Below are 16,774 nucleotides of genomic sequence, written 5' to 3'. Positions count from 1 at the left end.
ACCTGGTCTCAAAATGAAAAATAAAAAGGACTGGGGGTGTGGCTCAGCACTAGAATGCCCCTGAGTTCAATCCCTGGTGAAACAAACAAATGAACAAACAACCAAAAAAAAAAGAACAAAACTGAACAGTATTAGCTTAATAGTCACATTACATTTAAGCTTACCTATTTTCCCTACGTAAAATATAACAATTATCAATATTTTCATTAATAATGCCCTTAATATTATACGTTTCACACTCTATTTTCCCCATTTATATTTAAATAGTCCTCTTACTCAGAAAAAAATAGTATAATTATAGCAAATGAGTGGTAGACTAAACTTATCTATCCTCATACAATTTAACAGCATTGATCTGAAAAGAAAAACACTATGAATCAGTCTCAACAGATCCTCTGGTTGGACTTGGGCTCGGCCCTTCCCTGGTCCTGAGTGGTGAGTTTTGTTGTGAACAGGTACCCTCTCTCACCTTCACAGATGCGGGTTTCCTCGCTCAGGTAGTAGCCTTGTGGACACTCGCACTGAAAGCTCCCAAAAGTGTTGATGCAGTTTCCACCCTGGCAAAGACCTGGCAACTCTTGGCATTCGTCAATGTCTACAAAAGGAGCAACAGTTCACTAGCAACGAGCCGCATGGTGAAAGATCAGTGTTAACGTCAAGGCTTTCCATGTGTCATTTTGGAAGACCCACAGACTTGCATGCATCTGAGCACTTGGGTGGGGGTTTTATTCTGGCCATGGACTTTCTTGGCCTTGGGGCAGAGCTTTCCCATTCTGTGAAGAATGATACAACCGAGTGGGTAATGGTTCAAGTCGGGGGATAATGGTAATTTCTATGCAGAACAATCAGGCATCAGATCCCTGCAATGGATTGTTACTTATTGACAGAAGTACTTTTTTATATTCTTGTAACTGAATGCCCATCTGTAATTTTGCTAAATAATCTTGTTGTGTTTGTTCCTCACAAACTCCTGTATTGGCTTTTCTCTAAACTCTGCAGCTTATTTGAATCTAGGTGACAACTATCCATGAACTCACCTTCCAAGATGATTGTGATGGGGTTAGGTCTAAAGCCTTCACCTCCAGGACACAGGGTATAATATTCAGCTACAAAAAAAAAAGGAAAACAGGAGATTTGATACCTGTGTCCAAGTGGCTGAGATGATGAGCAAGAAAAGCATTCAGCAACTGCCAGGGGGTGGGTGTTCCACATTTTTCTTAGTGGTCTATCAAATACATTTAAAGTTATATTTTACATGAAAAAAGATCACTACTTCATAAATGCTATACACAGTGGAATAACAAAAAAACATTTGCTTTTGAAGCAAAAAATTCCTTTGCTGACAATTTATATCACAACTTTTTTGGCTGGTAGGTAAAACTAGATTCTATAGGACAAAAGTTTGAGTTCAATTTGCCCATCAGAACACATGTTTCAATTTAAGGTATTCTATGACTGACTTCAAGAATACAAAAACCCTCCTATGAACCTGAACTAATCACCTCTGAGAAGAACCAGGAATGGCCTTCATCTGTGATACCATGGAGAACTGATATTATCATTCATATTGGATTGTGGTTAAAAACTGTTGTTTTTATTTTTTTAAACATATCATGAAAAAAAAGCAGGAAGAGAGGAATTAAAATTCCTTTTATATAAAACACTCGTTGCTGGTTTCAGCATTATCAAAGTAGTACAAATCCTTTCTTTTTTAAAACATCTTTTCTGATTTTTATTGTAAATAATATATATTTTACAATAAAATATGTAATATGTATTATTGTAAATAATATATATTTTACAATAAAATATGTAATATGTATTATTGTAAATAATATATATTTTACAATAAAATATGTAATATGTATTGTAAATAATATGTACTTTTAAATTTATTGGTACTAAATTATACTGGATATTTGAGGTTACAGTAATGTACTGAGATTTGATTTAGTAGTTTTTTTTTTTTTTTTTTTGTTAAGCTCTAAGCAATTTATCAAGACCCTGTCCTTTTTTTTTTTTTTTTAATAAAGTGGGACCAGAGTTTGGTCCCTTCTTCTCCAGTCCTGTACTTACTGCTATTGACAGGCGGGCACGTCTCACAGGGGTTTCCCCAGGCCTTTCCCAGAGAGCAGCAGCAGGAGGAGCGGCTGACGCCCACTCCAATCTCTGTGTTGCAGGACAGACTCCCGTCTCCTCGAGGACCAAACTTCAGGTAGCAATTGCCCACACGGTTGTCTGCAGATTAACAAAAGAGCTTAAAATTGCCCTTGCTAGGATGAGGACTCCTTAGCAAAAAGACACTCAAAGGATGAAAATCAATTTTTTTACATTAATAATGCAAGGTTTGTTTTAATCTTTGGCACAAAACAATCTCTTCCCTTAAACCTTTTCAAGATTGAATCATACATAGCAAATTATGACACAGTCTCCAATGTTTATAAACTCATGTGGATCACATTTACAGAGACTTATGGAATTAAAAAAGATAGGCATTTCTCATTTGAGACATTCTGGACATTTCAATAATGTGAATGCAAGAAAATTCTGGCAAAATCAATCTCTATCAGGTTTTTATGAATAATGGAAAACAACAGGATAAGTTAATTTAAAGTTATGTATCAAATCAAGGAAATTCTGAAAATCTCATCTTGTTCTCCTCCTCCTCCTCATCTGCATCGCTCACAGATTAGTATCAATCTGCATAGCAAACCTTGCAGATATTGAGAAGGGCAGTCTGTTACAAATTTAGACCTCTTAATGTAAAGGATCAATGAATCTCAGATGTGTCTCAATTTATTACCATTTTGATTCTATGGCTCTAAATACTACTTTTGTGCTGGGAATTCTCAAATTTAGAGTTCTTTCTCATCTCTCCCCTGACCCTTCTATGCAAAATGCTGTATTTCTCCTCTTAGATGTCTAATGGTTATTTCATAGTTAACATTTCTAAAAATAAGACTCTTGATATTCATACTCCACGTAGAAAATATGCTCCAGTCTTACACATTTTCAGTAACCATGGTGTCACCTTTGACTTCCTCTCTCAATCCTTATTCAGTCTGGTATTAAGGCCTTTGAAATATATCTGGAATCGGAATAATCATACTGTCTGTACCACTGAAGTCCAGCCTCTTCCTTGGATTACTGCAATGGTTTCCTAACTCATCTGCCAATTTCCATCCTTAACTCAACCACAGTCTATTTTTTCCCTCTGTAGCTAGGCTGAACTCTCAGAAACACTACTGTAAGTCACCTCTAATAGCTTCTCTTCTCAACCAAAGTGAAACACAAAGTTCTTACCAGTCTAAAGTAATTTTCATGTCTGGCTGCACTTTGGAATCATCTGGGCCATTTCTTATTGTTTAATTTATTTCTCCCTTTCTCATTTTGCTTTTGGTGCTGAGTCTTAAATACACAGAGACAAGTTAACTCATGGTCCCTCTCCTATTAAGTTTGAAATTATTCATTCTTTCTTCTCTCCCTTCCTTTCTCTTTTATCCCTATTCTCCATTTCTACATCTCATCTCTTACTCAATCATCCATATGCATTTAATGTTGGTAGTTTTTTACATGTATTTTTACAAGATAAAAATAGTTTTAAATATGGTCACTTACAATTTATAGTTTTTTATCACATATTTCATTTAATTTTTTAACTTTTAATGGGACATCATAATTACACATAATAGTGGCATTCACTATGACATATTAATATATTTATATATTCATATTCATATTCATATATTTATATTACAAAATTTGGTCCATTTCATTTGCCAGTACCTCCCTTTCTTTCCCCCCTTCCTCCCTCTGGATCACTTTTTCTACTGGTCTCCTTTCTATTTTCATCTCATTTGAATAAATTTTTCCCAACATGCTTGCTTTATGAACATTTAGTCTGTGAACTTCATGGCATACAATTGCCTGTTTGTTTGTTTGTTTTAATCTATGTACTTGCCCAAACCAGTACCTAAATTTCTATCTCTGCAAATAATACTGCACTGAATGTCTTATGCATGTCTGTGTATAGTTTCAGAGTTAATATCTTTTTTTAGATTTTTTTTTTTAGTTGTTGTAGGACACAATATCTTTATTTATTTTTATGTGGTGTTGAGGATCGAACCCAGTGCCTCAGGCATGAGGCAAGCACTCTACCACTGAGCTATAGTCCCAACTGAGAGTTAATATCTTTGACATATAAAACCAAGAAAGGAACTGCTGGCTCATAGTTTTCATATACTTAGTCTTTCAGTAAAAATACTCATCATCATTTACTATATGCATTCAATGGACCCTTTAAAAATGTTTTAAAGGAATTTAAAAAATAATTTACAGAATGAATAAGAAATAGTGACACAACTTTATCAGTATTTTGAATAAGAATTTAACCATATCTAACTCAAATTTCTATTGCACATAGTCTTGGTTTTGAAGATATTGTGCCCAAAATTATCATCTAAATGTAACTAATTGCTAATAAACTGTCATTCAAAAACCTGGAATAAACTTTTTTAAGGGGAGGGATTACTCTGTTTTTAAAATAATTGTAGCAAACATGCATCACAATTCCTTGCCAAGAGAACTTAGATGTTCTCCTCTATATGATCTACTTGCTCATTTCATTTCTATAACTTTTACTTACCAACACAACCCACACCAGTGGGATTTAGTTGAAAATCTGGCGGACAGTTACACTCATAGCGACCGGGTGTGTTAACACACAGGCCATTGACACAATTTATGGGATCTGCACACTCATCAATATCTAGAAACATTAAAAATGCCCATGTTAATTAACATCCTTACTTTCTCCATGTATATTGTTATTCCTAAGAATCTGGTGGAATTTTATTTATTTTTTTTTTTTTTGGCAAATAAGTAGATTAAAGATCATTAGGAAGGATTCAGCACAATGAAATAAAGATCTTAAATAACTGGATATACCTAAAATGGGTTCTATAGATGAAGCCCTTGGTATTTATGAGGATACCATTTAATATCCTTGAGAGTTAAATTGAGTTAAGAATTGTAGTTCTGAGGAAGAAAAAATTATGCCTCTATTTGCTCAACTAAAATTGTATGTATGTATATATTTATGTACAAACACATTCATATACATCTATACAGAGATATTTTACTAGCTTCATGTTACATATTTATGCTGTTTCTATAAAAATAACTAACCATAGTTAAAAATATAATTTTCTTTTTCAGAAAACTGCATAACACAATGCACAAATTAGCTTAGCAGAAATTTGAAAAAACTTTTCTATGTAGCACAGAATATTTATTCCAACTAACTGGAACACAAAGGAGCCCTTAACTGGCCATACCTGTGCAGTTCCCTCCGGTTCTGTCCAGTTCATAGCCATCATCACAGATGCAGTGGAACATTCCAGGCAAATTATTACATGTTCCAAAGACACAAATATTTTGGAAGGAGCATTCATCAATATCTGAAGATTAAAAAATATCTCTTATTTACAAACACATTTAAAATTTTGACTTAAAGTATAACATTAATGCGTTTTTCTAATTCTACAGATGTTTGGATGCAGTAAAAATATTTCCTTTTTCTTTGTCTAGATAGTTTGTGTAAATGGCAAGCAACTAAATTTTATCTATAGAAGTAAGATATAAAAGAAACATTGTTTTCTCAGGGAAAAATGTATCAAATATTTTTATTGTCTTGGACTGTGAAATACCTAAACCAGGAGACGTTGGCTTGAGGCATAAACAAAGAACACAGAAATGAGATGTAAACATGTCAAAAGGAATAAAATTGTAAAACATCAAAAATAAAAACAAATTCAAAGAGTCTAATAATTAGTGCAAATAGATGTTTTATAACTGGTAAATTAGAATAAAAACAATTTAAAATATTAAAGAAAATGAAATTTATCTTTTAAATTGTACTTCTTTTTTATTCTGTAATCTGATGTTATCAAAAAACCAGTTATAAACAGGGAGTTTTTTGTTCTTAATAACATGTAAGAAGATGATCCACTGCCCACACACTCTTGCAAATTTCATTAAAATATCTATGAAAATCAGAAATTCAATTTATAAAACTCTTCCATGAAGGTTTAACCCAAGGTCAATCAATGTGTCATTATTGCTTGCTATTCATGAAAATGATGGCATCCAGGTGTACGTAATGGCTACAGGAATAATCTATACATCTACTCATAAAAAAGATAGACATTTTAATACATAAATTGCCTGATATTCCAAGAATGCAGACCACACATGTCATTTTAGGCTAGACTTGACAAGTCATTCTCCACTGCTGTCTTGAAATAATATATCTTAAGTCTAAAATGGTCTTCTGTTCATTCATAATAGTTAAAAATTGTTTCAACTATCTTAAAGTAAGATTCAAATACTGTTTAAAAGTTCAACTGATGTGCAAAGGTGTTTTTTATTTGGGGGGGTATAAGTTATTCTCTAAAGAGAATAAACAAAGATTCATTTAGCAGATTACAACCAAATTGTATTAATCTATTAGTGAAAATGAATAGTATTATGACTGCAAGTATGCATTTTACTTTTAAATGATCTTGATTACAATTACCTTTATTCAAATAATGTAATAGTTGTATAAAACAGGCATTTTAAAAGACTACTGTATTGCTTTTATAAAATTGATACTCAAAAATTCAAATGATACAGGAAAGTATTGATAACAAAACAGAAAAGAGAGCAAACAATACAGAAAATAAAACAGCAAAACTAAAAATCACTCAAAAAATTTCCACTCATAAACACTGATGAACATCATTCCAGAAATTTCTATATGCATATTCATAGTAAAGCTGAAACAGTTTCTATGCATCAGATCAATTTTTCATCATCTCAATAGTTTTTAGAATACTTTTCTAAATTCAAGGATGAAAAATACTAAAAACTTATAATGTTTTAGTTTGATGCCAAAGTTCAAATGCAACTTTTAGCACCAGATTCTATGTAATGAATAATAAGAAAATTATCACTCATCTGTCCTTTCAACTCTTTATTTTTGTTATTTATATTATTTTCACTTTTTCAATGCTTATGGCCTTTTTTCCATTATTTGACCGTGTTCAGTGTTAATTATTTACTTTCAGGGATCAACAGCCATTTTACTTCACCTTCTATTTGTTTCCTTTTTTCTGATCATGATAATCAGCATTTTATTTTTCTCTAAATTTTTTTTTTTTAAATTAGAGCTTTATGTTTACACACAGTTGTTGGGTTCCCCCTGACAAACTCACACATTTATTTCTTGATAGACCATGACCATGTTTTACTGTGGGTTGGTTTTTCACCTTTTTTTTTTTTTTTTTTGTATATTCTTTTGTTTCCATAGGATGCCTGCAAATTCCTATTGTTTATTTTTAGCTTCTTTACACACTACTTAGTCCACTCGTTGAAGAGTTTTTATCCACTTTGATGCAGTTCTTGACATTTGTCCTTCTTGTCAGGGCTAAATGGTGTGTCTAATGAGTCCTACCTAGCTTGTTCCATGGTGATTCCTCTGGGTTTTGTATTCCCTCATTTTGGTGGAGAATACTAAGAAATGGTCAATTCCAGTAATTTGGGGAGCTCCCCAGAAATTCTGAGTATTTGCGGTGAGATGTAGATGTTGAGTGGAAATTTTTGATCAGAAGGTCAATTCAGAGAGGCATATATTTATAATAAGATGGGAAATCATTTTATTACTAAGAAACAAAATTAGTAAATTCAGCAGAAACTGTCCAGGTGACCACACCTTGTGGAAGAGAGAAGACAAAAGCAAAGAAAAATAGGAAGAGCCATGGGATTATATTTTCGAGACTGGAAAGGCTGGTGTTTGGCCAAATGGTGCAGAGGGTCTAAGTGAGGGTGAACTACACCTGTGCCACCCTCAGTTGCCTTGTTAATTTGGGATTTCTCACCATGGTAGTGACATATGGGGAAACTCAAGTGAAGGAAGTAAACTGTTAACTAGTTAGCCCCACCTTGGGGGAGGGTCTGGGGAGAAGCTGTGGAAGGGCTTATGCCACAGATAGAGGAACAAATTTATGGAGGGGAAATTCCGTCTAGGTATAAAGAATTCATGTTGGCAGCAGTGTTTGGCTACTGCTGACTCGCTCCTTTTCCAGCTCCTCGTCAAACTGAGGCTAATGATAAATCATGTAATTCCCTACCCACATAGACTCACATTTTCTACTAATTGGCTTCAGTGCTAAGAAGAAACCAGGACTGGGGCAAAAAAATGAAGCTCACTCTAGTTCAGCAGGAAGGCTTTCAGTGCCCTGTGCCCTCCTCCATAGAGGTTACTATTCATGCACTCATTAAGAGGCAACCCATATTGGTGGATGTTCACAGAAACCTCATGATCTTTTAGGCACTTGTTTTCTTTAGGTGCCACTATCAGTGATGGAGCAGACTCAGGATCCACACTGAACTTCCCCAGAATGTACCATTTCTGCTTGGCTGACACTGCTGTGTGTGTGTGCCCATGCTGCACACAGTGGGGAGGAGCGTGGGGGTTGGGAAGACCCTGGTACTTAACATTTCTATTCATTTGATGAGACAATAGATAAGGGGGCTGTACTCAGTTTTCATTTTATCATCTTTCCCTAGCATTTGGCATGAGTTTCCTTTTTTTAAGGTTTTCTGTGAATCGCAAATTTTTTGAAGCCCTATGGTACGTGAATCATTTTCAATCCCTTTTCTCAATTCATTTTTTTTGCACTCCCTATAACATACTGACAACCTAAACTATGTGTAATGTGAATTAAGTCTCTAATTTAAAAGAAAATACAAATTCTTTTCTTGGAAAGCTATCATATTAGACATAAAGTCCCATTTCTATGAAAGGGGGATGACGTTGTAACTTTGAGGAAGGAGGCATTACTATTAAGGAAAAAAAAAAAGTCCCTAATGAATCCCTGAAGCAGGCTTCTAGTCCCAGACATGCAGATGGCAGATTCAAACAGGAAGGTCAATGTCAAAAATGAGTCCTTTAGGTTTTGATAAACACAAGAAGTAGTGGTGACTTAGGTAGGTAATAGATTGTATTTTAAAAGTTGGATAGTTTTGCCACATGTCATTCATTTAGTGATTGAAAAAAAAAAAAGAAAAAAGACAAAAAAAAGTGGTTAAAAAAAGAGTGAGCCAAACTTCCAACTATTGGCCCTTGGCCAGGAAAACTTCATAAGAGATGAAAGCTGCCCTCATCATTATTCATTCTGCAAAATAATCCACGCTTAAACGAATGACTTTTATATGTGCAGCATGTGCTATGTATTTTGCTTCCAGGTGGAGCCTGTTCCAGCCCTTTTTGTGGTTTCATTTGCTGTAGTTGATCCAACTTAAAAATGAGTTGGAATCCTGGTGACCCACCTTGGCAGGATCTGCTGTCTGAGGCTGGAGTGAAGCCCATCTCACACTCGCAGCGATACGCGCCCGGGACGTTGAGGCACTGTCCATTTTCACAGAGATTTATGTTTTCTGCACACTCATCGACATCTGTGGAAGAAGTAAATTACAACATCTCTATTAAGCTTCCAAATTTCTTGACACGTTTTTCCTTGCTCTATAACTAAATCAATTTTCCTGGTTTGACTTGGTGTTCATTAACATGAAACAGCAATTAATCACATTCACACAAATAAGGGTGTACAACTTGACAGCAGAGCTATTTAACCTACCCATGATATCCAATGTGATTAACACAGATGCCTTTAGCACATATTTGTCTTACATTTCTTTAATGCCAATCTGATGTATAAGTGTTTTAATAACATTATTAGATATGACCAAAAATGTTGGAAGCAATCTTAAAAAGATGTTCACTCATTTGAAAACATTACAGTATTATTAGAATAAGCAATGGTACCTTCTCTGGTCCAAGTACTTTATAGCCAATTAGAGACATTATGGGAATGGGGAAAGTTTCTTTCATGTCATTACCATCTTATAAAACACTCTCATCTTAATTATGTAAACAGGCATGCATTACTCATTGATCTTAAAGATGATTTATTTAATTCTATGAAGCAGAAAAGAGGAGAAGGGCAGAAACAAATATTTAGTGAGGGTCAAGTAGTGTTCCAGGGCCTGATGTGCGTTTTTCGTTGAGTTTAGCAGTCCTGTGAGGTGAGGAGGAGGAAGAAGCCAAGGTTCGGAGCAGTGAGGGAGCTGTGAGAATGGCACTGAGCCAGTGTGTTGACTGAGCCCGGCTCTGACTGCAGATATCAAACACCAAAGCCAGTATGCTCTTCCTTTGATACCACCGTGCAAAAAATCCCCCGAACCAAAAATCAGCCCAAACCCAAAAACAACAACAAAAAACTAGGAAAGCTGTACTAGCCAAGGTTTAAAAACAAGAAAGCTTTAAGACTGAATAAATGTTTTCTTAAAGAGTCCTTCGACGGTGATGAGTCTGCATTTTTACTATCAATGATGAGAAAAAAATGAGAATCTTTTAATTATGAGTTTAAAGTGTGCACTGAATACCACGTGAGAAACACCTACCTTACAATGAAAATTGTTTGTTTATTTGGTATGAGAGATTGAACCCAGAGGTGTTTCACTGAGCCACATCCGTAGCCCTTTTTATTTTTTGAGAGGGGACCTCACTAAGTTGCTGAGGCTGGCTTTCAACTTGCAATCTTTCTGCCTCAGCCTCCTGAGCTGCTGAGATTACAGATGTGTGCCACAGTGCCTGGCAAACTTTATTTATTCGACTTTTGTCCAGCAAGATGATCTAGTCTTATATATGCATGTGAGACAATGTTTTATTCTCAAGGAGTGTGAAATAAATAAAAGTTAAATGGCATAGAAATTAAAATGTCAGTTTGGAAACCTTTTATTGGGCTCTTAAGAAGCTGCTTCTCTAAGTTCCCTACATGTATTATTCCACTTAGTACACATGTGAAAAGCAATTGAGACTTTGATAAAGACATTAAATAGTAGTGACTGGGCAGGACAAATATCTTATCTTTAAAAAAAAGCTGAACAGTAATTCTGTATCATTCATTTAGTGATAAAAAAAAAAAAAGAAAAAAGGAAAAGGAATTATTATTACTATGCCATTTTAAAACAGGAAAACCAAGGCCAGACAGGTTAAGTGATGACTGAGGGTTATACTGGTAGTAAGAGGCACAGCAAAGATTTCAATCCAGGTGGTGAATCTAGACAGAGTCTGTACTTCCTCACCACTGTATTAGAAATAAGAGAGAATGACCATCATTGATAGTACATTGTAGTCATAAATGTCACTATTTCAACACTTTCACCAATATGCTGGAAGATCATTTGGGCTTTTGTGTTTAATGAAGAGAAATAAACATATCCATTTGTAGGTCAAGTATAAAAACAGAGGTAGCTATTTTAGCCCTCTTTAACTGTAGTTTTCTTCATAGGAGGAAAGCATTTATAGTATTCCATGATAGCCTCATCCAAGCATTCTGAGGCCTGTCACTCACCTGAGCAGGTAAAGCCATCTCCAGTGAACCCTTCGGAGCAGGCACATCGGTATGAGCCTGGGGTGTTTACACACTGAGCATTTATGCTGCACTGGTGGGTTCCATTAGAACATTCGTCTAGATCTGTATGCCAAGAGAAGGTAACAAACAAAACCTTTAGCAACAAAGATCAGAAATGAAAACAGAACATTTAAATTCCTAGAAGGGTTCTAATTTAAATAGGAACAGGCCAAATGGTGTTTTAGTGTATCCGTGGGGTCACAGCTCCAATTCTCTAAAATCTTCACACCTATAACACAAAACACCCATACCACAAGTGTAGGCCAAAACTACCTATTCAAGGATTTTGTGAGATAGTTAATCAACTAACAGTTAAAAGGAAACCAGTTTCAGACTTCATTCTGACTTCAACTGAGAGTGGACTTTATTGCTATTTCCTTTATTACTTAAAAAAAAAAAAAAAAAAAAAGGACTATTTTGAAGATACTACTGAGCAGGAAAACTTGCATTGAGTTTTCAAGTTGATTTTATAGATGAGGAAACAAAACTATGATTCTTGACCCTATGGAGTACACAGTCAGTGCAAACCACAGATGTTAAGCATAGAAAAACTTAAATATTTTTTCATGCATCATAAAGAGCCTTAAAAGGTGCAATAAGAAAATAAAAAGGGCATCTAATTTGGACTGCAGGAACAATGAAGGTCCCACTGAGGAAGTAACTTTTAATTAACTTCAGCTCTAAAGGATAAGGAAAAGTTAGCCCACTGAATAGAAGGAGTAGTATTTTTTGCAGAGAATAGCACATACAAAGAAATTAGAGAGTAAGTGTTTGGTGTGTCCAAGAAATTCAAGGAGGTCAGAGTGGCACAACACAGTGCAGGGGACAGAGGGCAGGGAAATATTAAGCTACAGACAGTGGAGGCATGCTACAGGGTCTTATAAGCCATGGGAAGGAAGCTACGGTTTATCCTAAGTTCAGTGGGTTGAAATGATGATTGTGAAAAGATCAGATCTGAGGTTTAATTTTCTGCTGCTGTTGTGTGAAGAATAGATTTCAGGAGGACCAGAGAGAGAATAAGCACACATATTGGCGGTGAGGGGTGGGAGGCAAGAAAGACACAGATGGAGACAGAGAGACTCAGATTAGATGTTGGAATGAACATGGAAAGGAGGTGTCTAGATGACATTTGGGCACACAGGTGGCGGGACACTCGAATCTCTTGTATTGGAGGCAGACTGACTTATGATAGTTGGCCAGACTGATAGACAAGAAGCACATAAATGGGAGGCTAAAAGACAGAAAGCCATGAGACACATGGGACCAGAAAAATGGGATGAGGATATGGCTGAAAAGTTGTGAGAGATGGCTAGACTAGAAGTAGGTTGCTTGTAAACTTAATGAAGCTATCATAGGATGTTATGCAGCAAAGTTATCTGGAAACTATGATAATTTACCTTCTATAGTTGGCTCATAAACATTTGACACATATAAAACATTTGGATGGATAGAAAGCATACTCAAATCAACTTCTATTATTGGTGAGAGATGTTAGGGCTATTCTTTAATTCTTACTGCAGGCCTATACGCTTTTAATGAGAAATCGTCATGGGGAGGTCAGTTCAGCTTACTTTCTTTTCTATTTTAAATTGACCTGGATAATTCTTACCAGCTGGAAAAATGCTTTATTGTTAAGGCATGTAAAACACTGAGCATATTAAAACAGCACTGTGAATGACACCAAGGGTATAATCCAGTCCCTTGCCTCACAGCTATAAAAGACTTATTATTAGATTCCAGCTCAGGAGCTATAAAACTTGGGAAAACGGCCTTCCCCATTCTCCTTTCTTTGATTCAGTCCTTTTGGAATCCAACAAAACACTTAGATTTGCCTGGAAGAAGAATTCTATTTTCTAGTAAGGAGCTGGTATTGACTACTTACTACGGACTTAAGGTTCTCTAAAAAGCCCTTTTCATTTCCTCCATTTATTTCACTGGGTTTTAAATCTTGCTGATTACTCTATGAAAGGATGGGAAAAACATATTAGTTGTTTTTCATCATACAGCTATTTGGATCACCGGCTGCACATCAAGTAATTTTTGCTGAACAACATGCGTGAAAAAGCAGATGCCAAGGCATCCTGTTGTAATTTGACCATTTATGTTAAGGCTGAAGGAAACTCTTAGGCAGGAATTATCCCTGCAACAAAAGACAGACTTTGATTTACAAGAGAATAAATTAAAAGTGAAGAACATGTTCCTATTCAAGTATGTGGGTTAACAACTGTACAAAGGACTTTAAAAACATTGAGATTTAGCAAAGATATTTACATTTGTAAACTCACCAATACATTTGATGCCATTCCCCACCCAGCCTTCTCTGCAGCTGCATTTGAAGCTTCCTGGGACATTCAGACAGGAGGCATGCATGTCACAGTTGTGGGCACCAATTTCACACTCGTCCACATCTGAGAAACCATAATTAGTAAGAAAAAAAATATAAAGCTAAGCATTTCTACTTCCAAGTGTGTTTCTGCATAGGTACAATTTTAAAGTAAAGATACAACTAAACAAAGAAAACATTATATCACTTTAAGTTGTTTAAGACTCCAATAAGATTTGAGGTTCCTGGTACAAATGAAACAAGCCTGTCCCTAGAAGAAACTGCCAACTTCCTAGCAGGAGTGACATGCAGCAGCGGCTTCCCCGGTGGGCATGAGGGTCATCTCCCACAGCCTGCAAAGGCCCAGACAACACTTTGTGGAGGACAGATTACATCAGATTACAATGTCAGCACAAACCATATTTCCCAAAAAACACTCTGCCATTCTTTTCTATGTATATTTATACATATTTTTCATGAAGAACAAGACTGACATTTTTCTAAAGGAACAATCAATTCTTTTTTTAAAAAGTCCATAATAACTTGTTATTTACTGATTTGAGGTTTTGAAAACTATCATTTGGTATATATTTTTATTTCTTGTATTTATTTGAGAATACAGAAAAATGTTCCCTGGAAATGCTATCTGGAAAGTGACCAGATGCTTTTATCAGTGTGTGTTTGTGTGCATGTGTGTGTATGTGTATGTACATATGTCACATATATACATACATGTACACAGACATATATCAGTCATGTGCCACATAACAACAGAAATATCTATGAAAATGGTTCCATAAGATTATGCTGCCTAGTGAGATAGTTATCTTAGTTTGTGTAATTATACTCTATGATGTTCTCATAATGATGAAATTGCAAACAAATAAATAAATAAATAAAACACATAAATAAATAAAACACACGTGTCTGTGTATATACATACACACGTGTGTGATGTGTATATGTGTGTATATATGTGTGTATGAACTACATAGATTTGGTTTCCTAAAGCTTTCTAGAATAAAAGAAATGGTTGGTTCTATCCAGTTCACTGATTACATATTGCAACTGCTGAAATCACATATGCATGTGTGCATACACAAGCACACACACACACTGTTGGCTTGTATCAACTCAGCTAGTGGAGAGCATGTACAGTACTCTTGCTTTCATTTTGTGTCCCTTCCTGGAGTGGTCAGCCTAAGGGCTTGGTTGCAGCCTAAGCCCTTCACCACCTGCCTTGAGCAAAATACCATACAGGGCCTTAAATCAAGTACTGAGAGACATGTGGTCCAAAATCTTGACCTTGGCACTTCCCAGTCTGACCTCTATGCAAAGGTCTAACACTAATTAATGAAGAAAACAAACAGAAGATAAAATGAATAGGGAGAATAAAGAAGATGTACAGAGAAAAAAAGAAGCAATTTCAGCAAAGAGAGAAGACAAAATGAATGTTAAGAAAAGAGAAATGAAAGGAAGAAAATGTGAGGTAAGAGAGAAAGGGAAACTGTTTAAACAGAACTCAATTTTTAAGTAGTTCAGAACTGTAAAAACAATGAAAACTGGGATCCCTGCAGGTCTTTTTGTGCCCCTTCTTATGTGTCTTCCACCAGGGAGCAGTCATGCCAAGAAAGCAAATGCTACCCTGAGGGTCACCGGAAGCATGGCAGACTCTGACTCCCTCTGCTCTCCCACCCTGTGTCAGGACACACAGACAGCTCCCAGGGGCATGGCTCGGGCAGTGTACTGCCAGACATGAGCCCATGCCCCCACGTGCCCGGGCTTGGCCACACATCACACATGCAGTCGCAGTCTGACTACGGGAAACCGGTCTAAGAATGTGGGGTAACAACAGTGTTGAAGGTTGGCCTTTGAAACCCAGGAAGTTTGGGACCCACCTGTGCATCCTGTGGTTCCCTTCTTCACTGAATAACCCAGCTGACAGTGGCAAATAAAGGATCCCTTGGTGTTCTCACACTCCCCAAACATGCAGATGTTCGAATTTAAGTCACATTCATTCACATCTGGAAAATGTGTTTTTCAATACCTTGGTTAGCATAATTATTCATCAGCATAATTTAAAAGCTATGTTTTAAACTGAACAGCATAATAGTAAAACACAGACAAAATTTAAAGAGTAACCCTTTAATACTGCAAGACACAGTATTGCAGACATATGCTCTGTCTTTGAAGGATTTTTCTTCTGAGTAATTTTTCCTTTTCAGACCCTATAGTTCTAAAAACATAGTTTGATTTTTTAAAGTAACAATCAAAGAACCCTTCCTCTTCTTGTGTGTACAGGTGCATATACATGTGTGCTTATGTGTCCATAAACCCTTGTCCTTTGCTGACGACACCCACCAATGCAGGTTTTCATGTCCATGGAAGCCATGAAGCCATCATAGCAGAGACAGCGATACTCTCCAGGAATGTTGGTACACTGACCGCCGTCACAGATGTCAGGGTTGTTTTCGCATTCATCAATATCTGAAGACACAAAGGAAACGTCAAATGAAACCAAGGATGGCTGGCATCAATCTGAGTCTTTCATTGTGGTCCTTCGACAATATCTGGAGCCACATTCTCTACCTGCACAGGATCTCCCGTCTGGCATCAGGGCATAGCCCTCGCTGCAGCTGCACTCATAGCTTCCTTCTGAATTAGTGCACTGGGTGTCGCAGCCCCCGTTCATTATCATGCACTCGTCAATGTCTGTGAAATAACATGGAACCACATTACTTGTGAGCTCTGCTTCCTTGAATAAAAAAAGACAGGTTTTTCTCCTTTATAAACAGAAAAATGATGAAACAGCTTTGGATCCCCTCACCCCGCCCCACGTTTGTGTTGATCTAGCACTATGCCATCGGTCTTTCTCAGTTCTTTTACTTCCTTTTAGATGGCGCTCCACTCAATTTCAGTGTGTGAAGAATAA

The 16,774-nt window shown here is 36.2% G+C and overlaps 1 protein-coding gene across 1 annotated transcript in view; it reads right to left on the bottom strand.

Moving 5' to 3' along the window:
• The window catches only part of Fbn2 (fibrillin 2), a 228,018-nt gene that overhangs the window by 43,533 nt on the left and 167,711 nt on the right, over positions 1–16,774 (bottom strand). The window contains 11 exon segments of the mRNA XM_047555526.1: positions 470–595; positions 1,038–1,106; positions 2,077–2,238; positions 4,646–4,768; positions 5,337–5,459; positions 9,373–9,498; positions 11,460–11,582; positions 13,805–13,927; positions 15,741–15,866; positions 16,204–16,329; positions 16,432–16,554. Coding sequence (XP_047411482.1) covers positions 470–595; positions 1,038–1,106; positions 2,077–2,238; positions 4,646–4,768; positions 5,337–5,459; positions 9,373–9,498; positions 11,460–11,582; positions 13,805–13,927; positions 15,741–15,866; positions 16,204–16,329; positions 16,432–16,554 — 1,350 coding nt within the window.

Source organism: Sciurus carolinensis, chromosome 6, assembly GCF_902686445.1.
Source record: "Sciurus carolinensis chromosome 6, mSciCar1.2, whole genome shotgun sequence".
Taxonomy (NCBI): domain Eukaryota; kingdom Metazoa; phylum Chordata; class Mammalia; order Rodentia; family Sciuridae; genus Sciurus; species Sciurus carolinensis.
This window is presented reverse-complemented; position numbering and strand designations above follow the sequence as displayed.